At 37.0% G+C, this 26,347-nt stretch overlaps 1 protein-coding gene across 1 annotated transcript; it reads left to right on the plus strand.

The window, feature by feature from the left end:
• The first annotated feature begins 900 nt into the window (after positions 1-900).
• On the plus strand, positions 901-25,777 carry CCDC34 (coiled-coil domain containing 34). The gene is made up of 6 exons (XM_050755439.1): positions 901-1,909; positions 7,055-7,193; positions 14,404-14,511; positions 22,730-22,888; positions 23,455-23,596; positions 25,254-25,777. The coding sequence occupies exons 1-6, from the start codon at positions 1,458-1,460 to the stop codon at positions 25,466-25,468; spliced, it is 1,215 nt and encodes a 404-aa protein (XP_050611396.1). The 5' UTR covers positions 901-1,457; the 3' UTR covers positions 25,469-25,777.
• Positions 25,778-26,347: the final 570 nt, after the last annotated feature.

Here is a 26,347-nt window from a genome sequence, read left to right on the forward strand (position 1 = left end):
CCTACGCGAAGAGGTTAAAGTGAAGAAGTTCTGGAGTTTACACACAATTTTTCATTGTATCTGTCTGATCCTGAGCTTAGAAACTTTGAGAATTAATGAGATAATATGACCCTGTGAGGTAAATTTTTTCCCCCATTTTCAGAGGAGTGTTAGGAATGGAAAACCTATCAAGTACCAGGAAAACCACTGATTCCAGGTCCCTTTCATACTAGTGTTTTTTCCCACTACAGTTATGTTTGGTTATATCTATTGGCAAACAGCTTCTCAAGCTTACCTCTTTATGAGGCCCTCACACAGCCCAGTGCCTTTTGGTGTTACTGATTCTAGAGATGTTCTGATAAAAGGTTTTTAAATGCCAATATTGAATAACTAGGGTCGACAACGAAAACTCCATTAGGTCAGTGTAATTCCTTGATCAACTTTTATTAATTATTTGGAGTGCTCCAATTTTCTTCCATTTTCATTTTGTTTTCACCGAAATTTTGAACAAAATATTCCATGTAGATTTAACCAAGTCATATTTTATTAATTATAGCTCTGCCTTCTGAATTGTCTTTGGTGGCTATTACTTCTACCAAAGCTAATTCTCCTGTGTTAAATTTTGTAGATCTAGATTTCGTCAAAGAGTTTTGTATCACTGTGGTCCCTAAAGAGTTTTGTGTGCTGTGGTAGCCATGGTCAGTTTTCATTTGATATTTCTACCGGTAATATACATTATGAACTGGACAAAAACCCTATTTATTTACAAATGTACAGTTTTGTCAGCATGAATAAAGCATCCACCTCTCCTTTACTACCTTTATCCCCATTCCCGAGTGACCCTAAGATCCCATATAAAATGCACATCAGCATATTTACTGAGGTGATTTTTCGCCACAAAAGGATGAGGAACTTAAGGGAGAGACTTTTAATAATCTATCCCTTGTGCTTTACGCAGACCCTACCGTACACTAGAGGCTTCGAAGACGTCAAAAATTCATACGTGTAGACAAATTATGTCCCTTAACGTGCCAGGCAAACGAAGTGCTACCAAACACGCAAAGACTGTCCTAAAAGTGCGTTCTGGAATACACCTGTAAACTTGGATCTAGTTCGCTCCCCTCTCCTCAAAATATATCGGCTTGTGCTGAAAGAAATCAGACCGATGCTCATAATTCTGACCCCTTATATAGGGGGTAGTTTTGGTTTCTGCTACTTTCCCTGATTCAGTGACAGGTAACATATTTCATGTACCAAATGAACTGCAACACCACGGCAAACAAGGGACAGGCCCTCAAAGTTGTCGGTAGGGAGCCAGGACCCCGCCCGTGGCGTGGGGAGGTACCGTGCTAAACAAGCTTGCAAACAGCAGGCACCTTCCTGCTACAGAGGCGGAAAGGCTGGCCAAGAGAGGCCGGGGCGGAGGAAGGCAAGCTCTGCAGGCCCAGACAAAGCCCTCCCGGCCTCCACGCGTCGCCATGGCAACGCAGGGTCTGTGCCGGCCGGGATTGGCTGGTCTGGCGCGCGCAGTGCCTGCTGGGAAAACGCGTCCCCGCCGCGGCTCTGCCAGTTTGAACTTGGCGGGCCAGATGTGGGCGGCGGGGCGCTGGGGGCCTACTTCTCCTTCTTCCTACGCTGGTTTCACGGGTGACTGCAGACCCAGGTCACGGCCCTCCTCGGGTTCCTTCTCCGTCCCTATGACGGGCGCTCGTGGGCAGGGGTTGGAGGTGGTGCGCTCGCCGTCGCCGCCGCTGCCGCTGAGCTGCAGCAATTCCACCAGGTCACTGTTGTCTCCCCTTGGCCACCAGAGCTTCCAGTTTGACGAGGACGACGGTGACCGGGAGGATGAGGAAGACGTGGATGAAGATGCCCATGATTCAGAGGCCAAAGTGACGAGTCTGAGAGGAATGGAGTTACAGGAGTGCGCCAGGTAAACCCGAGACTGCCCGGCAGATTCAGCCTTTTTCAAGATTCCTTAGACCCTCTTAAGTACCCCCTTCTAACACCCTCCTGCCCTCCGACCCAAAGGCAGAGCAGGCACTTGCAGACTGAGGTGCCGTGTTTTTTGTTTTTTGGTTTTTTTGCACATAAAGAGCCCTGTGCAAATTCTTGCAAATGACGGTAGATTTCCTACGGCTCTTAATCCTTTTTTCCTGACATGTGATTGTTGCGGTCTCACTTCCCAGAAAAACTCACATAGTCTCAAACACACAAAACTTTGCTACCATTTCAAGCGTTCTATGAATCCTTAAAAGCCAGATTGTGAACTCCAGAACTCTTATCCCAAACCTGAACACCAGAACGTGGTTTACTGCACCTTAGTAGTACCTGTGGTTGGTTATTCTGAAAACATACTGATGGCTAGTGAGGGAGGTTGTAGTAAACAGGTCACTTTTTATAACACAGAGTGCTGAAGCACAGAGATTAGCAATGTCAACCTCAGCATGTGGCGACGTGGTTAGATAGGATCTGAGTACGCACAGAGGAATGGATGTCATTGTATCAAAGAATGTTAGGATCGATGGGGTTATTAAAACTACTTTAATTTGTTTATTTCTACTGTTATTTACTCAGCAAACATTGTGTGCCACATATTAGTCTAGGTACTGGAAACCATAAACAAGATACTGGTCTCTACTCTCATGGAATTGAATCCTAAATCAGTCCACTTACTTTACAGATAATAAAACCATGGCTCAGAATGCTAAAAGTGACTCAAAGGCGTGCCCCTAGTTATTAGCAGACCTGGGTCTACTACGAAGATAGACCGATGATGTTCTCTTTCCTAAACTGCGTGCCTAGTACTGAGTATATAGAAATGGAACAAAGGGCCTATCCCTGTAGGAATATTTCTGAGACGGGCCCAGTAATGCAGCTCCATTCTGGGATAGACTTACTGCGTTTTCTTCGGAAATCATTTACAAGTTTCTGATTGTCAGGCTGTGTAAGAAGGCACAGTACAGGAGGTCTGAGAAATACAGGCCAGAGAACCCATGCTTTATGTGTAAATAGCAAGATACCCCCTTCAGTATAGGGTGTTCATATCTAGCATGAGTGAATGGAATATGGAACCCGTATGAAGTAACCCATATACATGGTTACAGGAGTGAATTAGTTACGGATGAGAAGTGAAAGTAACTACATTGGTGGGAATGGAGATCAGAAAGAGTAACCAAGTAAGCCACTCATCCAGGCTGGTTGTAGCAACAAGAAACAGGCCTCCTCTGATCAACTTGATAGTAAAATTTAATGGTGGAGTTAGGGTTTCAGTAATCAGTTTTCCTCTGGGCCTTTGTAGGTATTCTTCAGGACTGAATGGGTCTCAAAGGTATTTAAAGTAAATTTGAAGGCTTTGGGAAATACTTTCTGAGCATAATCAACTGGACTAAGCAATCTGGACACAAAGTTAGTGACCTGCAGAATAAATGACCATCAGAACTATCGCTCAGCTACTGAAACCTTGCATTAGTTTCCAAGAGCCAAAGCCCTGACTAAATGGAGCCTGCCAGGGGAGGAGGCAGATGTATGTATGTCTCACTTACGCAAAGCCAGAATCAACTGGTTAGCACCATAGGGCTAAGGTTCCCTTCCTTATCACATTTCAGTCCCTTTGAATCAAAGGAGTAGCTGGGACGTGGGTTTGAAAAGAGAGTGCTGAAGTTATCAAGCGTTGTGTGTGGCAAGTATCAGACGCTTATTAGGTGCTCAATAAATGTGCTGACTGCATGCCCATTTCCCACTTCCTAAAGAACAGATACATGCAATGATCATTGTCAAATGCTTTAGAAACTTAGCACTTCCTTTCAGGAAAGGTAGGTGTTTAGAAAATTTCCTCATTCCTCCTCCTTACTATGCTGACCTCTGTTTGGTGCCCTGGACAGCTTGTGGGTGACAGGATGAAGAGAGCAGGCAACCTAGTCATAGCCCTTTCATTATTCTGAGCTGCGAGTATTCTGTGGAGCAGACAGCAACCTAGAGCTGTGTGGGATTTTATGCCTTTTCTCCATGCCTCACCTGCCACATTGATCTGACTGGCAAAACGAATCGGGTAAGGCTTCTTTGAGCTAGACTCAAGCATCAGCTGCACATAATGGATATTACCTCAAGGTATTTTTGGTATAAATAGTGCCATGTTTAGAAGATGCATTGACCTTCAAGGGTATTGGTCAGAACTGAGATTAAGCTCAAAGTTAGCTTCAGAGAAGATAATGAGAAGCGTTTTTCTGGAATATTTTATAATGTGCTCTGGGCTTGCTGTTTATCTATTCAGCTTTATCCTGGTTTTTCTACCACTATCCATTAGGAAAACCATGCTGTAATTAATATCTTGTTCACAGATAGCCGCTTGTCAAGCCTTTCTTGATTATAAGTAGAGCTGTAGTGTGTGCACCACGCAGTTTGAACACATTTGTTACAAATATTAAGGCAGAAAATTTAACATTTAAAGTGTCATTTCTTAAAAGAAAAACCCACTGATCTGATTGTCTTTCAACAAATGTTTCCTAGGACACTACTATATTCTAGACCGTAAAGCCAGGCTCTTGAAATTAAAAAAAATGAGTTAAGATATGTTTTCTTTAAGGAACTCGTGGCCTGTGGCAGAGATGAACAAGTGACAGGAAGCCCAAGAGTTTTACTGGCAGTGCTGGAGTTGAATTTTGAAGGGACAGTAGGAGTTCGTCATAGTAATAATAGTAAATGACTTACTAAGTGCTTAGTGAGTGCCTGGAACTATATTAAGTGCTTTAGCATGGATAGTTTCATGCAATACTACCTGTAAGGGAGCCAGCCACAACTGTCATCTCCATTTTGTAGACAAGAAAACAGAAGCTTAAAGAAGTTTTTTTTTAAATGTACGTAGCTAGGAAGAAGCAGATAGGATTTCACCCCAGGCTGTTTTACGCCCAAATCTAAGCTCTTAATCTGACCCTATGCGGAGGTGGAAGAAAGGAATTTCAGATTTAAGTGAAAGTTACAGGGCATGGGGTGTGGCACATTCATCAACCTGCAGGAGTTCCTAGTAAGTGAAATGTAGAGTCTGGATCAGCTATTGGTGAAAGAAGAGGCTGGAAGTTAGGCAAAGGGCCGATTCACGGGTGTCAGGCTAAGGAATTTGGATTTTATCCTATGGGTAAAGATGCCATTGAAGAACTTTAAGATGAAGAGTGATATGATAGAAGGATACATTTGAGGGATGAATCTGGCAAAAGGTGTGGATAATCGTTTGAAAGGGAGAAAGGGAGGCCAGTTTTGTCCGGATGGTGGTTGTAAGGTTGGAGGAAACAAGAATGGCTTTCAAAAATGGAAAGAGGAATGAACATGACTAGGTGATCATGTGGGTATGGGAGGTGGGCGGTCTAGATGTTGACAAGGAGCAGGTGGACTCAGAGAGCTAGGGCTTCTGGCTTGAGTAACTGGCTGGAGGGTGATACCATTCACTGATGTAGGATTGTAAGAGGAGTACCTTTCTTGGTGGGAAGGGTGGTGGGTGGATGGTAGAGGATGATTAGATTTGTTTTCAACTGATTGATATTTAAGTTGAGTTATGTATCACGTAGTTGGAAATCAAGATCTGGAACTCAAGATGACGATCTGGCCTGGAATTCTTGATCTAGGCATCATCATGTAGTGGTAGTTGAAACTGCACTACAGTGGGGGCAGATGGGTTCCTTCTGCGAGACTGAGAAGGAAAGACTTATGTGAGAAATAACATATCAACAGTGTCTCTTTCCCACTAGAATACAAATTCCATAAGGGCATGAATGAATTAAGAAATAATAGTAGCAGAATATAATGAGTAAGCTGAATCTATGAAGTAGAAAAGTTGTGCAAAGCAGTGGGTGAAGCAATTGGTTGCTAGAAGCAGGAATGTGAAAGAGACGAAGAACTGAGTCTATAAAACTAGTCTTTAGAGCTACCTTATGTCCTGAACAACCTTGCTTTCTATGGCTTGATGGTTAAGCTTTTTCTAAGTTTCATGAGGTTTGTGGATCTGGCCAAGTCCTTGTGTTCTTTATTTATGTATGTAGTTATTTCCCTGCCCCTCTTCTCTTTACCCTGAGTTGTTATTTTTCCTTATACCCAGAAGAGACAGACTGACAGAGGTGTATGGTGGAGATGGAGACTGTGGTAGGAGGTAACCAGACTGGAGAGTCATATACACCCTATCTAAGGATTGGCAAAAGGGATTCAACCAAAATGTTAAAGAATGTTTTGTGGCTTCTTATTTCAAAACAATTTCAAACTTATAAAAAAGGTGAAATGATATAAAGAACTTTCATTTACCCTTTACCCACAGTCCCTAATTGTTAACATGTTTGCTTTATCATTCTCTTTATGTGTACTACATAATCTTTTTTTCCTAAACTACTTAAGGGAGGGAAAGGGAAGAGCCCGCTTCAGGATCTGCTTAGGATTATATGTTGTAATGAGTAATTAGTTATCCAGGTAAGATTTTTAGAAATAAAAAAGTGTTGGCATTGAGGCAAATGGATAGGGTGTGGATTATCCCGATGGGGTTTTAAATAATGTGGTTTTAGAAATGAAGGAATTCGGCCGGGCGCGGTGGCTCAAGCCTGTAATTCCAGCACTTTGGGAGGCCGAGGCGGGCGGATCACAAGGTCAGGAGATCGAGACCACAGTGAAACCCCGTCTCTACTAAAAATACAAAAAAATTAGCCGGGCGCGGTGGCGGGCGCCTGTAGTCCCAGCTACTCAGGAGGCTGAGGCAGGAGAATGGCGGGAACCCGGGAGGCGGAGCTTGCAGTGAGCCGAGATCGCGCCACTGCACTCCAGCCTGGGCAACAGCGTGAGACTCCGTCTCAAAAAAAAAAAAAAAAAAAAAAAAAGAAATGAAGGAATTCAAAGGCAGTTTGTTGGATAAACTAATTCAAATATTAGAATTTCTTTTCATGATTTCTTAAATGTATGCTTATGTATAATTCGTGTATGTTTGTAAAAATCACAGTATTGTAAATGCAGTATTAAATTTTGCTTTTACTGTATAGTTAAGTGATTTGGACTAGGAAGCAAAAGAGGTTCTTGCACAAGTACTATAGTAGCCTCTCTTTTGTAGCACTGAGGTTGAATCAGAAGATAACCAAGAACAACAGAAACAGGTGTGCTTACCAGAAAGCCGCCTGACACCATGGGAGGTGTGGTTTATTGGCAAAGAAAAAGAAGAACGTGACCGGCTGCAACAGAAAGCTCTGGAGGTAAAACTAGACAGTGTTCTTTTTATTTAATCTGTGAGCTCACAAAGTAGAGCTGCAGTTGTAAATTAAAATGTTAATGTTATTATTCCTGAAAGCAAAGTCTTTGCATGTATGTTAGTTTACTATATCACATTTAATAACTAAGTTATAATATAATAATAGAAATATGTTCATTGTTAGAGCGTTTGGAAAATACAGCTAAGCATAATTAAGAAAATTAAAATCTCCTCTAATTTCACTGTCTGAAGATAATCATTGTTAGTATTATGACATAGCTTTCCAGATTTTCAATGTAAATTATTTTGAAATAAATATGTACAAATGTATATATATGTTGTATGTCTACATACACTGGAGCATCAACATATGTACATTTAACTAAGGTAAATTCAGCTGTATATGCTCAGTAAAATTTTTAACTTTACTGAAACAAAATAGAGGCAGGAATCTACCTGCCCCTCCCTGCCCACCCCATCCCACCGTGTGTCACTCAGTGAGCATCTGCCCTGTGTGCTGGGCGATGGGAAACTGCTTGCTAGTCTTTCAGGGTGTTTCAGTTTCTCTGTGCCTCCCTCACTTTTGGACATTTCCATGCTTGAGTCTCTTTTGAACTTTTGCTATATGAACTCAAAAAACAAATAGTTTTAGATGTATTTTTTTGAACTCTTACTGTTTCAGAACATGGCAACCAAATAGATTTGAATAAATTGGCATCCCCTAAACTCACTATCCCAGACTCACTATCTGAATTCTTCCTATCCAAACACTGAAGCCAAATAGATTTGGATGATGAGGGACACTTCTTGTTTTTAATGAAACAGGATAAAATTATTTTTCTCTATCATTAAACATTTTTATAACATTTTAAAATGGCTCTCTAATATTTAATAAAATACATTTTAAAATGTATTTATAATGTATTACATATTTGTTAAAATATAGTTAACTGGTTCACTCTTGTTGGATATTTCAGTCTATTAGTAACTGTTGCTAAAAAAAATCCTGGGAATTGGCCAGGCATGGTGGCTCACACCTGTAATCCCAGCACTTTGGGAGGCCAAGGCAGGTGGATCACCTGAGGTTGGGAGTTTGAGACCAGCCTGACCAACATGGAGAAACCATCTCTACTAAAAATACAAAATTATCTGGGCATGGTGGTGCATGCCTGTAATCCCAGCTACTCGGGAGGCTGAGGCAGGAGAATCGCTTGAATCCAGGAGGCGGAGGTTGCGGTGAGCCGAGATCACACCATTGCACTCCAGCCTGGACAACAAGAGTGAAACTCCGTCGAAAAAAAAAAAAAAACACACACACACACACACACAAAATCATGGGAACAAAAGCTTCATAATCTTCCTTAGAATAACCTTTCTGTTAGTTTTGAAACCAGTTATTATTTGATAAGTTTCTAACCAGGCAGGCAGTCACATGTTTCAGAGGCTTGGCATAATTCAAATGATTATGAAAACTAGTACATTCTGCTATTTTCCTATTGTATGACACTTTGTATTCTAGATTACAAATTTATTCCTGGAAAAGGGCGCTGTGAGAGTGGCACTTATTTCCTCTTGGCAGTACACAGGGCTTGAGAAAGACCTTACGGTTGATGTTAGGCAAGAATAATAAAAACCTGGTTCTTTTTATTTGCTGGGTGTAAGCAAGTTATTTAAACTTTTATGTTTCCATTTTCTCATCTGCTTAAGAGGAATAAAATAATACCTGTGTCACAGGGGTTTTGTGAGGATTAAGTGTAACAAAGTATAAAGATGCCTGGCTTTGTTTTTATTTGTATTGTTATTTATATCATTACTATTCATAGCCTTCTTAAAGCTTTTTCATTTATTTTCAGAATTAGGGTGTATTTTTGAATTCCCAGACTTACTTCTCTTACCTCAGTGACTAATTCCATTATTTAGTTAGTAGCTTTTAAGAATATTTGTTCACAGTGAGCACTCTATTTTTTTACGTTATAAAAACACGTACCTACATATATATCTATATATATGTATTTATACATATGTATGTGAAATAGCATCTTAATTTTGTGCAAAACCTGGTGTTCTTTTTTCAAAAGGCTGGTCATAATTCATTAAATTGGTTTTAAACTTACAATTTGGAAAATACTGATCCAGTGAGTTAATGGTAGAACAAAGTTCAATTTCTGGTTTTGGGCTTTATCTGTAGTCTCACAAGAAGTTACTTGCTATATTAAGAAAAGGCGGGTCACTTCAAGTCATTTTTAGTCAGTATACAGAGAAAAGTTAATCAAATTTCAGAGATAGTAAGAAAGCCTGGGCTTGGTAGTCGCACAGAACAAGGCTGAAAGTTTAGCCTTGCCATTCTAATTCTGTGACATTAGAAAAGTTAATTAACTTCTCTGAGCCTCAGTTTCTTCATCTATAAGCCAGATGTTAGAGAGGCAATAGTGGAGTAGTTAAAAGTGTAAATTCTGGGTTTTGTTTTGTTTTTTTGAGATAGGGTCTCACTCTGTCACCCATGCTGGTATATAGTGGCGCGATCACAGCTCACTGCAGCTTTGACCTCCCCTCCTCTTCCACCTCAGCTTCCTGAGTAGCTGGGACTGTAGGCACACACTACCACGCCTGGCTAATTTTTGTTTTTGTTATTGTTTTTTAGAGAGGGGGGTTTTGCCACGTTGCCCAGGCTGGCCTCTAACTCCTGGGCTCTAGCGACACCTCCTAAAGTGCTGGGGTTACAGGTGTGAGCCACGGTGCCTGGTTTAAAAGTGTAAATTCTTGAGCCATACTTCCTGCATTGAAAATTTGGACTTTGAGCAAATCCTTAACCTTTCTGTGTCTCAATTTCCTTATCAGTGAAAGGGGGAGAATAGTATTTACATCATAGTGTTGTTATGAGGACTAAATGAACATTAGGATATGTACAAAGCACTCAATAAAGTTATTATATGTGAAAGGAGATCATAATAACTGCTATGAAGATTTGTTTTGAGAAAAGATTAAAATAATAAATATAAACCCTACCACAATGATAAGCATGTAGCAGGGTATAATTATTTGTAATTTGACTGAAAGATTAAAACCTTTTTATGTATTTAGTAGTTTGACATTTGTTATGGCTACTTTATTACTTAACTCTGAAGTGATTCCATTTTAGCATGACTCTTATGTATCAGTTATGCCAGGGATATCCTAACATATAGGCCAACTAAGCTTGCTGTAAACTCATGTTGAGCTTTTGTGTTATTCACATTCTTTCACTGCCTTTTCCTTTATTTTGTTTTTATCTCATGTTTTCCTTATTTTTCTGTCTTTATTTACTGTGTTCCCTAATTTGTTTATAAACCATATCAAATTTTTAACCATAAGGAATAGTCATCTCACATCCCTATTAAAACTAAAAAGCATGAAAGGCAGAAACGTAATTTTGCCAAGGCTTCATTCGTGGCAGAACTGGGACTGGGACCTAATTCTTTGACTTCCATTTAAATGCTTTTCCCATAATATCAAGATGTATTTTAGAAATAAGTGAGTCAGACTTAGTATTTATTTTTTAATGAACTCTGGTTTTCTAATTTTCTTCCTTTAAGATTTAAGAGAACATTTATAGGATAGTTTAATCATTAAAAAGATCATCCACACTCATAAATTTGATTTGAGCATCAGACATTTAGGTTTGTTTCAGACATCTCTGTGGGACTCAGGTTAAATTATTTTAATTCATAAAAATTACCCACTTACAGAATGTTATACATTTGTAACTTTCGTTGAGATGATAAATATGGTAAACATTGAATCAGTTACCAAGCATTATGAAAAACTAGTATATTGGTTTTGTAGGTCATTTAATTTTTGTTTACTCTTTAATTATTAAAAATAATCCTTTAGCCAACTGCTCCAAGTTCCCTATGGTCTTTGGCTGATTCTAATTTTTAATATTTGCTTTAACATATTATTATAATCAGTTGTAAATTATAAAAATTACCTAGTTTGTGAATAGTCCTGGTGCCTTCTTTTTTCTTTTTTTAAACCATCTTGCCTTTCCCCATTTTATTCATCAGTCCTTAATGAAGGAATAGGGTAGGATATAGAGCTGTTGGAGAAACTCAAAACTGTCAGTTTTTCTAATATTACCTTCAGTGGTAAAAAATTATTTGAAAGTAGGCAAAATCTATTGAAATACAAATGCATGTTTAAGATCTTCTTTGGATTTTGGTTTTCCATAATCAAGTGTTGTATTCCATGAGAAAATATTAATAGCTATCTCTAATCCTGTTGAAATTCAGTGATATACCAGAAGACCATGTAGGGACCTTTTGAAGGAAGACTCCAGCTGTGTCCAGAAGGAGATTGGCCTTTGTGGTAAACATGGAGTCATTCAGGGTGGGAAATTCTAAGTAGGGCCAGCCTTGGAAGGGAGGGTTCTGTCTCAAAATATGATGTATATTCTGGTTTGGCAAATTACTTGAACAGACATCCTGAGATTTGAACACTGTTTGGGTTATTGGTAGCATTTTCTAGGTACATTTTGACCCTTTTTCTTTAACCCCTCAATCAACTTTAACTAAAATTTGTTAACCATCAAATAGGAGTACAGGGCTTATTTTTTTCTGACTTTTTAGTTTAGTTAAATGAAGAATCTTAAAAAGGCACATAAATATATAGTAAATCATGTCTTTATACATTTAAATAATTACTTTTTTTTTTTTTTTTTTTTTTTTTGAGACGGAGTCTCGCTCCATCGCCCAGGCTGGAGTGCAGTGGCCAGATCTCAGCTCACTGCAAGCTCCGCCTCCCTGGTTTACGCCATTCTCCTGCCTCAGCCTCCTGAGTAGCTGGGACTACAGGCGCCCGCCACCTCGCCTGGCTAGTTTTTTTTGTATTTTTTAGTAGAGACGGGGTTTCACCGTGTTAGCCGGGATGGTCTCGATCTCCTCACCTCGTGATCCGCCCGTCTTGGCCTCCCAAAGTGCTGGGATTACAGGCTTGAGCCACCGCGCCCAGCCAATAATTACTTTTCTTGAAAATAAAATTTAGGACTATTTTGGAAAAGTTTTGATATATAGTTGTCAGGTCTATATCTAGCCAATTAATCAATTAATGTCTTTCATATTTATATATTTGTATATATACATATATAGACATACATATATACACACGTATTTGTGTACATGTGTGTGTATATATATATATATATATGCATAATTTTTCCCCCCTTTTGTTTCCTGACATAAGTCCAAACCGTCTTCTCCTTTTCTTTTTTTTTTTTTTTTTTGAGATGGAGTCTCACTTTGTCATCCAGGCTGGAGTACAGTGGCGTGATTTCGGCTCACTGAAACCTCCACCTCCCAGATTCAAGCAATGCTCCTGCCTCAGCCTCCCTAGTAGCTAGGATTACAGGTGCCTGCCACCACACCTGGCTAATTTTTGTATTTTTAGTAGAGACAGGGTTTTACCGTATTGCCCAGGCTGGTCTCAAACCCTTGACCTCAAGTGATCCACCTGCTTCAGCTTCCCAGAGTGCTGGGATTACTGGCATGAGCCACTGTGCCTGGCCCAGAGGCCCAGACCTTCTTTTTCTTATAATCCATATACTATGGCAAACTCAGTCTTCCTCAGAATAGTTCTCATCCCTTCAAATGCAATCTTCAGCCTTTGTCATTAAGAGCTCTGAATTTTCCCTTTTGCCAGGTATTCTTGTTTCATAACATTCACTTTACTTTGCCTGTCTCAAAAGACCTTCCCCACCTAGCTAGTACCACACTTAAATTTTCTAACCCCTCCCACCTCTCAGTCTCTCTCCTTTTGAAGCCATCTTTTCACTATTCCTCATATGGTGCTCATTTCTTACTAGCCTGGTGTACTAGGCTAGGGGGAAGGGAAGATGTTTCTCCTCATCTTCCCTTCCTTTCTCTGAACTTTTATAATATGCAATAACTCACAATGTAGCACTTACTTCTTTGGTGTATAGAGAATCACATTAGATCAGAGACTTCTGGGATTTCATCTTTATATCAGTTCTTGCTAGGTTCATAGTAGCTGTACCATAAAAGTATACTGAGTAAGTAATCAAAGAACAATAGTTGCTGAAGTGATGAAAAATCCTTAAAATAAAGATGGATATTTGCTTTTAGGGGTATAGTGTTTAAAAGTTGGAAGACTTCCTGAGTGAGGGTAGCTATCTTCTATGCAGCAGAATTTTAGGATGAGAGGTTATGGAAGACAGATTTCCTGTGACCAGTTGTTTAAAATGCAAAAGAGATGTTCTTGGTGTCAAGTTTTATCTTCATTTAAGACACTGGAATTAGTCTGAGGGTTGGAAAATTGTCTTTCCCACTACCATCCATGCCCAGGTAGGTAGGTCTTTGGGAAACAGGGGCCTGGGGAGGAGAGTGGAGACCAATAGAAGATACGTAAGGTATCTGACTATTAGTATCTAAAGACAGAGAAGAAAAATAACCAGTAATTATGGTTGTGGAGCCCTAGTGAAGTCTAGTTTGAACAGCATTCTCAACCAATGGAGTAATTTAACTGATGAGTGACAGAGTGGTGGCATTCAACTTGTAGTTTTATTTGGCCATACCTTTCACATTCTTTTTCCTGAGGAAATGCCCAAACGTGTAGATTCGAGTGACAGCAAGGCAGTTAAATAATCTGGGATATGAATGTGGTTTTGTTTTACACTTTAGCAGCTATAAAATCAGTGAAGAAAACTCTGGGTTCTTTTTTTCCCTAAGGAAAATTGAATGGTTTCTTTGTATTTCTTTTGTGTAACTCTGAATTAAATTTTTAATATAGGGATTATTTAATTCCTATGCTTTATCTTTCATCAGAAATCCAGAAGCTTCTTATAACTAAAAAAAAAAAAAAAAAAAAAAAAAAAAAAGGTTGCCGTTCTCTTGAGCTTCTGCCAGTAGCTTAGAGTGATGCCAAAATTTATGTGTGGGAAAGTTGATTTCAATGAGGGTAATTTAGCTGAAGTTTAGTCTAGGAAACTAGTGTTTTGCTGCCAAGCAATTATTTGCACATTTCTAAAAAATGACTTATACTTTTACCAATGCTTTTTTTCATCATAAACTGGTTACTTAAGTAAGTTATTGCCACTAGTGGCATATACTGTATAAAGGAGACTATATTCTTGTTTAATTTAGTTAATAACCTCAGACTTTTAAAATATACATTATTTGTGTACTTCTATTAAATGTTGCCTTTTGTCTAAATAAAATCCACAGGAATTAAATCAACAACTAGAAAAAAGAAAAGAAATGGAAGAACGTGAAAAAAGAAAGATAATTGCTGAAGAAAAGCACAAAGAATGGGTTCAGAAAAAGAATGAGGAGGTAAGGAGGGAAAAATGCATACACACGTTGGTATCTCTTTCGCAAAATCTTTCTTCGTATTACACTTCATTACCTAGGTTTTAAAAAATATTTCTCTTAGAGTCTTTCTTCTCTGGCTTCTTTTATTTTTCTATCCTGGTAGACATTTATCAAGTCTCTGTCTTCTGCCCTTTGCCCTCTACTTTTCTCCTTTTTCCCTCCTGTGGCTTGCACTAATATTTGCCTGCAGGAAGTCACCAAGTCTGTATCTCTAGGCCTGACCTTCTGAATCCTTATGGCAAGTGCCTCCAAGTCTGCAAATCTAAAACAACCCATTTTGCCCATTCCTCCTTCATAAAACCATTCTGCCATTTCTCTGTTTCATTCAGCTGTCTTCTCGGACACCAAGGCTTAATTAGAATTCTTCTGTTGTTCCTAATTGTCTCCTCCTTTTCTTTACAATTACTACTTCCCGGTTTGTGATCTCTTTCCATTACATCTTTCAATTTATTGTTTACTTCTTATACTGGATTGTAAGCTACATAAGGGCAGGGATTTTTGCCTCTTTTGTTCAGTTTGCCAGGAGCTAGATGAGTACCTGCACATAATAAATGTACAAAAATAGTTGAGTGAAGATGTTCATTGAATGGATGCATTTTTTCCTTTTAATTTTAATATATTCTTGTATACATCACACATATTAGAAATTCTAAAAATACTTATTCTGTGGCCAATTTGCCTTCTGTTGTGATTTTTACATATTTAGAATGGTATTGCTTTTATTATTGTAATCCAATCTTACAGATTTGGAAAATGTTTAAATTGCAGGACAATATTTTAAATTTTAATTCTAACTTTTTATTGTTGATCTAATGCCCAGTGGTGTTAATAAGAGTACTATGTAAATAATTTCAGTAAATTGAAGATGATATAACCTTCTTCATCCGAGTATTACAAGAAGGAAATTGGTTAGATGTATGTGTGTGTTATAACCATATTTGTTTAGAAGTCAATTACTTTGGTTTTTTAAAAAAGGTTGCTTCATCCCATGATATAACACGAAAGAGATCTTTGTGAATAAATTCAAAAATAAGTCTCTGTGACTGTTATAAAAGTTTGGGTAGTATCTTTTTGAAATTTGTAACTATAAAACACAATTATTTTATACATGCAGAATAGTTTGCTCTTTCCTCTAAAAGTCCCTCTTATCTTCTAACTCCATTAAGCTAATTTTACCATGCCAGTCAAACCTAGTTGTTGTTTGTCTAAGAATGTGAGATACTGCTGGGAGACAATATATTCACTGTTTTAATTAGTGGCAGTAGACCTAATCCAATTATTTGAAGAAAAAAAATTATTTCTTTTGGAGGGAAGTGGCTTGCCCTGACATGAATCACTAGTTATTGAAGGCAAAATTCCGTAATGTTGAGAATTATTTAAAAATAAAACTGAGAAGTTATATTTACCTGTTCTGCAGAACTTTTGTTCATGTTAAGGAATAATTGATTATTCTAAATTTTTTTTTTTCTTTAAGACCTATCAGATTTCTTCTTTCAGACATAGTTACATTTACCTCTATTTGTAAAGACTGCTCTTCTGGTTCTTCTCTTCCTGTCTGGCATCTAGCTTTTTTCTCCTCTGTTTACATTTCATGGTGTGTGGTCTTCAGCTGCCTCCAGCTTCATTCACATTTTAGCTGTATCTGTGGCTGCTATTTTCTCTAAGTCATTTTCACTGTGTTCTATCAAAAAATCAGACAAAAAGAATTTATGCATTCATTAGCAAAGCTAGTTTCTTATAATATGACTGTAAATTCTTAAGTGCTTTTAAAATAAATGTTCTATCTCATCTGGTACTCCTAACATTTGTGTTACCGTGGTAATTTATTTTCTGGAAGTGTTTATGACAGTGTTATCACATATTTTATATAAGGGCTTTTACTTTTAATGTTTTAAAAAATCATTTAAAAATAAAACACTTTCTAATTCTCAAAACACAACTGATTTTCTAATGTAAGACATTAATTCAGATCAACAAGGTGTCTGATTGATAACACTGTTATCACATTATTCATGCTTTCAACAAATATTTACTCAGCTTTTACTATATGCAAAGCACTATTGGATAAAGCAAAATAGAAATCCAGAAACTTAAAGTAGCCAATTGTTATATTAGTTTCCTTTAGTTGTGTGAAACAAAGGTTCTCTCAGTGCAGCGTCTTTAAAGAAGGAAGATTTATTGTTGTGCTCTGTGTGGTGTAGAACTAACATGCCAGAAAATCTGAAGCCAGTTAGTGGCTGCTTCCTCTCTCAGTAGTAGTGACTACTCTGAGTGCCTGCTGTGTCCTCCTCTTGCTAACTAAAGGCATTCTGTTCACTCTTCTGTAGTTTAAATCCTACAGAAGTCTGTCTGATTTTTTTTCAGAATTAATTCTCTTGAGCTATAGTTTGCATACAATAAAATACAACTATTTTAAATTTGATGACTTTGGCAAATTTAGGTACCCATGTAACCAGCACCAGTAAAAATATAGAACATTTTCATCACCCCAGAAAGTTCCCTTGTGCCCCTTTGCATTCACCCCCACTCCCTGCCCCCAGCCAGCCTCAGCTCCAAGGAAACCGTTAATCTGCTTTCTGTACCTGTAAATTAGAGTTGCCTTTTCTATAATTTCATATAAATGGAATGATAGAATATATACTCTTTTGTGTTGGTCTTTTGTTTTAAAACTTACCCTATTTCATGTCTTATTCCTTTTTATTGCTGACTATAGTATTCTATGAAATACATTTCATAGAGTATGTTTATCTGTTTCATTCAATTTCATAGAAATTGTTTATCTGTTCACTAGTTGATGGACAATTGACTTTTCAGTTTGGGATATTATGAATAAAATTCTGTGACCACTCATGTACAAGTCTTTTTGTGTACACTTGTTTTCATTTCTCTTGGGTGAATGCCACCCAAGAGAATGCCACCCAAATAACTGGGCTATATGGTAATTATGTGTTTAACTTACAAGAAATTGCCAAACATTTGTTTAAAGTACTTGTACCATTTTACATCTCCACTACTGTTATAAGAAAGTTCCAATTGTTCCACATCTTTGACAAATTTGGTATGGCCAATCTTTTTCATTTTAAGTCCTTCTAGTGAGTGTGGAGTGGTATGCCATTGTTTTAATTTTCATGGCCCTGAGATCTAATGATGTTTAGCATATTTTCATAAGCTTATTGGATTAGTCTTCTAGAGCTTTCATGACAAAATACCATAAATTGGGTGGTTTAAACAACAGAAATATATCTTTACCCACAGTTCTGGAGACTGGAAATCAAGATAAAGGCGTCTGCAGGTTTGGTTTCTCCTGAGGCCTCTCTCCACGGCTGTCTTTTTATGTCCCCACAGTGCTTTCTCTGTGCACACATATCCCTGGTGTCTCTTCTTCTTCTTGTAAGGACACCAGTCCTGTTGGATTAGGGTCCTACCCTTATGACCTCATTTAAACTTGATTACCTCTTTAAAGATCCTGTCTCCAATTACAGTCACATTGGGGATTAGGGATTTAACACAGGAATTTGGGAGAGGGGCAGGAATACAATTCAGTCCATAACACATATTGACCATTTCTACATCTCTTGTTGTGGGCTTGTTTTGTGTTGTGTTGATTTAAGTCATTTGCCCATTTTTTGAAGGGGTTGTATGACTTATATGAGAATTCTTTGTATATTCAGACTATAAGTCCCTTTTCAGATATATGTGATGCAAATATTTCTTCCCATTTAATCCTTCCTTCCCTTCCTTCCTTCCTTCCTTCCATCCATCCATCCATCTTCCCTCCCCTCCCTCCCTTCCATTTCCCTCCCCTCCCCTCCCCTTCCTCTCTCTTCTCTCTCTCTCTCTCTTTTTTTTTTTTTTTTTTTTTTTTGAGTCAGAGTCTCACTCTGGTTGCCCAGACTGGAGTACAGTGGCATGGTCTTGGCTCACTGCGCCTCTGCCTCCCAGGCACAAGTGATTCTCCAGCCTCAGCCTCCTGAGTAGCTGGGATTATAGGAGTGCACCACCACACCTGGCTGATTTTTGTATTTTTAGTAGAGATGAGTTTTGCCATGTTGGCCAGGCTGGTTATGAACTCCCCATTTAATTTTTCTTAATGGTATTTTTTTTTTTTCACTAACAAGAAGAAGCACTGATTAATGGTATTTTTTTTTTTTTTTTTTTTTTTTTTTTTTTTTTTGAGACACAGTTTCACTCTTGCCCAGGCTGGAGTGCAATGGCACGATCTCGGCTCACCGCAACCTCCGCCTCCTGGGTTCAAGCGATTCTCCTGCCTCAGCCTCCTGAGTAGCTGGGATTACAGGCATGTGCCACCACCCCGGCTAATTTTGTATTTTTCGTAGAGACGGGGTTTCTCCATGTTGGTCAGGCTGGTCTTGAGCTCCCAACCTCAGGTGATCCACCTGCCTCGGCCTCCCAAAGTGCTGGGATTACAAGCGTGAGCTACCGCGCCCGGCGATTAATGGTATTTTTTAAAGAACAGTTTTAAATTTTGATGAATTTCCGTATTTCAGTTTTTAAAATAGTTGGTGGTTTTTTGCGTTCTATTTAAGAAATGTTTGCCCACCATAAGAGGGTAAAAATACTCTCCACTATTTCCTTCCAGAAGCTTTATAGCTTTAGCTTTACCTATATGTCTATTTCAGTTTAATTTTAATGTATGGTATGCATTAAACGTCAAGATTCATTTATTTGCATGTGGATATCCAATTGTCCTAACAATATTGACAAGATAATCTTTTCCCTATTAAAGTACTTTGGCACTTTTGTCTAAAATCAGTTGACCATATATTTATAGGTCTGTTTCTGGATTCTATTCTATTCTATTGATTTATATCCTGTGCAGTACCACACTAACTTGTTACTATAGTTTTATAGTTCTGATTTTATTATTGTTGAAATCAGATAGTGTAAATCCTCCAGGTCTTTAATTCTTTTTCAAACTTGTTTTAGTTGCCCTGCATCTTTCCATATACAGTTTAGAATCAGCTTATCAATTTCCCTAATAATGCCTGTTCTAATAGTGCTTGACACTATTGGGATTCTGCTAAATATAAATACATAGATCATTTTGGAGAAAATTGCTATCTTAATAATATCAAAGTTTAAATCTATAAACATGGTTTTTCTTTCCAGTTATTTATGTCTTCTTTAATTTCTCTCAGCAGTGTTTTTTAGTTTTCAATGTATAGCAGTATTATCTTTTGTTAATATATTTCTCAATATTTCATGTTTTTACTGATGAGGGCAGTTACCTTGCCTTGTCCCTGATATATAATATATATTTTTTATATATACTATATATAACATACATACGTTTATAACATTAACATACATGTCTATAACATTAACATACATATGTTTATAACATGTATGTAACATACATATGTTTATAACATGTATGTTTATAACATATTTTTTTTTCTAGCCACACTCCTATGGAACGTTTCTGATATTACCTTGTAATTTCCGTGCCTGGTTTTGATATCAGAATAATGCTGGACTCTTAAAATGAGCTTTAATGTGTTTACTTTTTCTCTATATTCTAAAATCATTTTTTTAGGATTTGATACTATTAAGATATGCCACAATAATATTTTATATTAAAATATGGAATATCTTTAACTGTGTAATAGAATCTACTAGTGAAGCTTTCAGTGACTGGAATTTTTGTAGGAAAGTTTTAAATTTTGAATTGTTTTTATAAGTAGAGGATTATTCAGACACTACTTTTTCTCAAATTAGTTTTGGGAAGTGACATATTTTAAGGAATTTTGACATTTCATTTAAAATATTGAATTTATTGGCATAAAATTGTTTTTAGGATTCTCCCATTTTGATTTCTGTATGATGTCTGCAGTGATCTGCCACTCACCGTCTCTATGACCTTAGGCAAATTACCCTCCATGTGCCTTAGTTTCCTCCTTTGTAAAATGGGATAATAATAGTATCTACCTCACATCATTATTGTAAGAATTAATTGAGAGTGTGTACAAATAAAGTACGTAGAATGGTAACAGGCATAGTTAGCACTCAATAAATGTCAGCTGCTATAATTAAAAACAATGTAAGAACTGGTTGATTCCTTGTAGGTAAAGTTGTGGAGGACAGTCATGAGTCACATGGAAATTAAGCAAGATATGCTCTAAGGTCCTTTTCAATTTGTAGATCTTCTGACAGTTTGAAGTAGTTAAAATCCAGTATTGTTCCAATGGCTATTGAGTTCTCAGCATGAAAAGATTCTGTTTCACAGCTATTGGCTGCCCAGCAAGAAGGAAATACAGCAGCTTTGATACTACTTGGGGGAATTACTTGAGATTTTTTTTTTTTTTTTTTGAGATGGAGTCATGCTCTGTCTCCCAGGCTGGAGTTCAATGGCACGATCTCGGCTAAGTGCAACCTCCGCCTCCTGGGTTCAAGCAATTCTCCTGCCTCAGCCTCCCAAGTAGCTGAGATTATAGGCGTGCGCCACCACGCCGAGCTAATTTTTTGTATTTTTAGTAGAGATGGGGTTTCACCATGTTAGCCAGCCTGGGCTCGAACTCCTGGCCTCAGGTGTTCCACCTGCCTTGGCCTCCCAAAGTGCTGGGATTACAGGCATGAGCCACCGCGCCCGTCCTGAGCTTTGATTTTTAAGACTTGTCTTTTCCTGCACAGCCCTAGACATACCTTGTCTATAACTGATGTTTGTTGGTTGAGTCTTAATTGAATTGCTTATATTAATGTATTCTATTAGCTGCTTTCAAGGGAAAAATTTCTTTTCTTGGCTCATAATTATTTGCCTGGGTGATATGTATGGCATTTATTTTGCATATACTTTTTATGCCTTGCAGATTTGTTTCCAAACCTTTGATAAAGAAGACTAGCTATGTCATTGGTTATTTAGAATTTAGCTGTGTTGGCAGATTATCTTTTAAATAAGGAGGAAAAAATACTGAGTTATAATCTGTATCAAGGATCAATATTTTTTTTTCTATAAAGGGCCAGTTAATTAATATTTTAAACTTTTGGGGTCCTGCAATCTCTGTTGCAGCCATTCAGCTTTGCTATGATAGTGCAAAAGCAACTATAAACAATAAATATGTAAACAAATGAGTGTGGCCACATTCCTATAAAACTTCATTTAGGAATACAGGTGGATGGTGGACCAGATGTGACTGGCAGTCCTTAGTTTGCCACCCTCTGGTCTATGGAAGAATTATATAGCCAGAGATTTGTCTGGATGTGCCCTTACATACAGTGTTTAATGAGCATTATTCATTTCTCCTCTCTTAATTCACCGATGGCAAAGATTTATGCAAATATTAATACTGACAAACTGTCCTGGAAATATGTGTATGTGTGTATTTATATATATAAAAATTTATATGTATATGTATATTATATAAATATATGTATATATACATATATTTTGATTTTTTGACACATATATATAAATTGTGTGTGTATATATATATAGCCCCTGTTTTAGAATGAGAGTAAATATCCATTAAAAAATGCTAAGATTCAGACAGTCTAACAGATTGTAATTTTTATTCACTGTTATTTATTCAACAAATTTTGATTGAACACTGTATTAGTCTGTTTTCATGCTGCTGATAAAGACATACCTGAGACTGGGAAATATACAAAAGAAAGAAGTTTAATTGGACTTACAATTCCGTGTGGCTGGGGAAGCCTCATAATCATGGCAGAAGGCAAGGAGGAGCAAGTCACGTCTTACATGGATGGCAGCAGGCAAACAGAGAGAGCTTGTGCGGGGGAACTCCTTTTTTTAAAACCATCAGATCTTATGAGACTTATTCACCATCGTGAGAACAGCATGGGAAAGAATTGCCCCTATGATTCAGTTACCTCCCACCAGGTCCCTCAAAGATGATATTTGGGTGGAGACACAGCCAAACCATATCAAACACCTGCTGTTCACTCAGTACTGCCCCAGGCTCTGAGTGGATATTGGTGAGCAAGATCTTTGTCACTGACCTCATGAAACTGATAGCTCAGCAGGGAGACTGACATTGAACTGTTAATTGCAGGTATGTTATATATTTTTATAAACCATGTTGTGCCAGCTGTCATGATACCATGTCTATTTTAGTTTAGAAAATTGCTGGATACAACAGTTTTTCCTTAGATGAGGATCATTACTGGTATTACAATTAACATTTATCTATTTTTATTTAAGAAAAGAAAAGAAAGAGAACAAAAAATTAATAAAGAAATGGAAGAAAAAACAGCAAAGGAACTGGAGAAAGAATACTTACAAGAAAAAGCAAAAGAAAAATATGAAGAATGGTTAAAGAAAAAAAATGCTGAAGAATGTGAGAGGAAGAAGAAAGAAAAGGTATTTTTATTAAAGTGACCAGTTAGAATACATAACTTTGGTGTTCATATGTGTCAACTACATCTTAGAAAAAGTATCTAATAGAAAATTGGCACTAGCTTAGCATAAAATAAATGCGTGAAGCTATCCCAGTTTATCCTGTTATGCTGTGTTTAAGTTTCAAAAATGAATATGCATTTGTAGTTTTCTTAAGTTGAGAAATAGTAAGCCTGTTGATATTATTTTAGTCAAGTTTAAAACTTGTTGCTGTTATTCCTTTTGAATATTTTTCAATGCACTTTATGGGAAGTCTTACTACCATTTTATAAATTACTATTCTTTGAAAACAGCAAATAGTTTTTTCTTTGTGGGTTTGATGTCTTATTGTTTTTCAGAGCTGGACACCTTAATGTATATCCCTGATCATGTTCAATATTCTCATATTATAAAAATATGATTCAGTATTATGGCCAGTAAGCCATTGGAGGTAGGAAGCTACTGGAGAAAAAAAAAAAAATCAGTAGAATTTGAATGGAATATATAGTTACAGAATATCCCTGGAAATATTTTGGTCTTGTCATTTTAAGGAAAAAGAAAAACAACAGCAAGCTGAATTACAGGAGAAAAAGGAAATAGCAGAAAAAAAGTTTCAGGAATGGTTAGAAAATGCGAAACATAAACCTCGTCCAGCTGCAAAGAGCTATGGTTATGCCAATGGAAAACTTACAGGTTGGTTTTTATGTTGTGTGGCTTACATAAATATGGTTTGCAGAAGCAAATATTATACTCTTTTTGACAGAAATAGAAATGTGTAAAAATTATTTTTCTTTCAAATTACTATTTTCTGGAAGATTATATTATAAACATACCATGTTCCTATGGAGATGCTACAAATGTACTGTCATTCTCCACATTTGTATTTCTTAAAAGCAATAGTTACAAAACTGCAAACTTATGCTTTAAAGTAATGATTCCTAACATTAAGAAATAAATAATGTTCTCTTATACTTTTTCAATGATAAAGCCTTAATCAGGATATATTTTAAGGGGTCGTTTTGCCTCCTCTCTTTCTAACTCTCTCTAAGGCAGAGCCTCCCATGTCCTTGGCACATTCTTTGTGTTAGGTAGAATACTAGACAGCACATGAACCAGACACAAAACCGACTGGCCTTTAGTCTTGGTCTGATTATAAAGGGCAGTGCATGTTTTTCTTTGTGCTTCATGTTGGAAGTTCATACCTTGCTGACAGCTGCCTTCACTTGTTTAAGTGATTTATTATTAAAATACTCCCATTCTGTTTTGTTCACACAATAGAACATATTCCAGACTTTGTTTTGACCATCTTGGTGAAGTGAGTGTTGACATATCTATGCAAAGTGGGTTGCCAGTGTCTGAAAGACACATTCCTGCTGTCAGGATTAGGCCTCTCTCATATGTCACGAAGGTCATCTGTTTTAGCTACTGAGCATGGCCTGCTCCTTTTTGTTTCTTGCTTGAAAAAAAGAGTAATAAGCAGTGGCTTTAACCCAGTAATTGAGTAGTAAAGTTAAAAGTTTAGGTGGGAATACTAAACATATTGACTAGAAGTTAATTACTAAAATAATGGATTGTTTTATTAATTTTTGGCATTTTTAATGAGTTTAATTCTAACAAGCAGCATATTTGTCTGCAAATGTTGTACTTAAGTTTCTTTATTCTTTATGCTGATATCATTTTTATAAATTATGAAATAAAGGAATTTTTGTGCCAGTAGTGACTGAAGGATGTGGAGATGATTTGTAAAATGTTCTTCCTTCAAATGTGCTTATTAGATGTCAGACATCACAATACTTTAAACATTTCATATACATTAGCAAAAGAATGCTCCATAACTCATAACACAATTACAGTGATATTGTGAAATCTTATTGACACTGATTCAGAATTTCTGTGATTCTGAACAAGAATCTTGATTTACTATAACTTCATATGAAAAATAAATGTTTTTCTGTAAACTTCAGTATCTGACAAGAGGAAGCTAGTACACAATCAGTAGTTTCCCAGACTGAGTTAAGAAAATGAAAGTTTTGTTCAATTTAAGGATTGTAAAATTAATTTCTTAGTAAAAATTTTCTAGGAGTTTGCATTTACATAGGTTTTAACACTAATGTTATTTGGATTCTTAGAATTATCATTTATGTTTTAATTTTAACTGTAATATTTACTGTATTTGGAAAGTGTTACTTCTTTGAAAATATCAAGGAGTTTAAGTTTTAAATAAATCACATTGGCTTATTAGTGATAATTTGTCCACTTGACATTTTAACATTTTTCTAGAAGTTTTAAGTGGCTTCTTTGATGTCAAGAAGTTTTTCCTTGTTTTGATCTGATTTTTCAATAATTTTAGGTTTTTACAGTGGAAATTCCTATCCAGAACCAGCCTTTTATAATCCAATTCCGTGGAAACCAATTCATATGCCACCTCCCAAAGAAGCTAAGGATCTCTCAGGAAGGAAGAGTAAAAGACCTGTGATAAGTCAGCCACACAAATCATCATCTCTGGTAATTCATAAAGCCAGAAGCAATCTTTGCCTTGGAACTCTGTGCAGAATACAAAGATAGCATATGTGGAAAATAACATGCTTTTATCTGGAGCTATTTAATTTAAAAGTCAGAAATTGTTTTTTACTGCTCAGTCAATAACTCAACACTTAATGTGATTATTGACAAACAGCAATTTTTGCACTTGTATATGGAGTCCTTAGAGTTGAGGAAGATATTTTCTGGATTTTGGTTTTTATGAACTCTTCAAGGTTGATCTTGTCATGTTGTTTTGCAGAATAAGTGGCTGAATATGTAAGAATTGTGTTTATATTTAGCTTGTATTAAAAATATACTGTAATACCAATAAAATTAACAGTTTTTCTTGTAGTGTTTTATACTCTGTTACTAGTTTACATTTATGAACATAAGATTAATTTCTTCAAAACAAGCACCTCTAAACTGCATGCTTGAGTAAGCCTTAGAAGAATTTAAAGCAAAAAAAAAGGAAATAGAAAAAGAAGTTTAAGGGATGGTGGTTTAGAATTTAAGTGGGTTAGCACCCTAGAGTAATCAAAAACAGTCTTTGCTGATGGGTTTTGGCATATTTTTCCCTGTGTAGATATTTTAATTTTATTTCTATTATATTAATTTAATTATTTATTTTGAGACAGGGTCTCCCTCTGGCTCTGTTGCCCAGGGTGATAGTGACTTACTGTAACCTTGAACTCATGGGCTCAAATGATCCTCTTACCTCAGCCTCCTGAGTAGCTGAAATCACAGGAGCATGCCACCATGTACAGCAATTTTTCTTTTCTTTTTTTTTTTGGCAGAGATAGGGTCTTCCTATGTTGCCCAGCCTGGGATATTTTTAACTAACTGAAGGCATGTTTTGTTACAAATAAATCAGGGTTGGGATTTCCAAAGGAAAATTTTTTTTTTTTTGATGGAGTCTCGCTC

This window comes from Macaca thibetana, chromosome 14 (genome assembly GCF_024542745.1).
Source record: "Macaca thibetana thibetana isolate TM-01 chromosome 14, ASM2454274v1, whole genome shotgun sequence".
Classification (NCBI taxonomy): Eukaryota; Metazoa; Chordata; class Mammalia; order Primates; family Cercopithecidae; genus Macaca; species Macaca thibetana.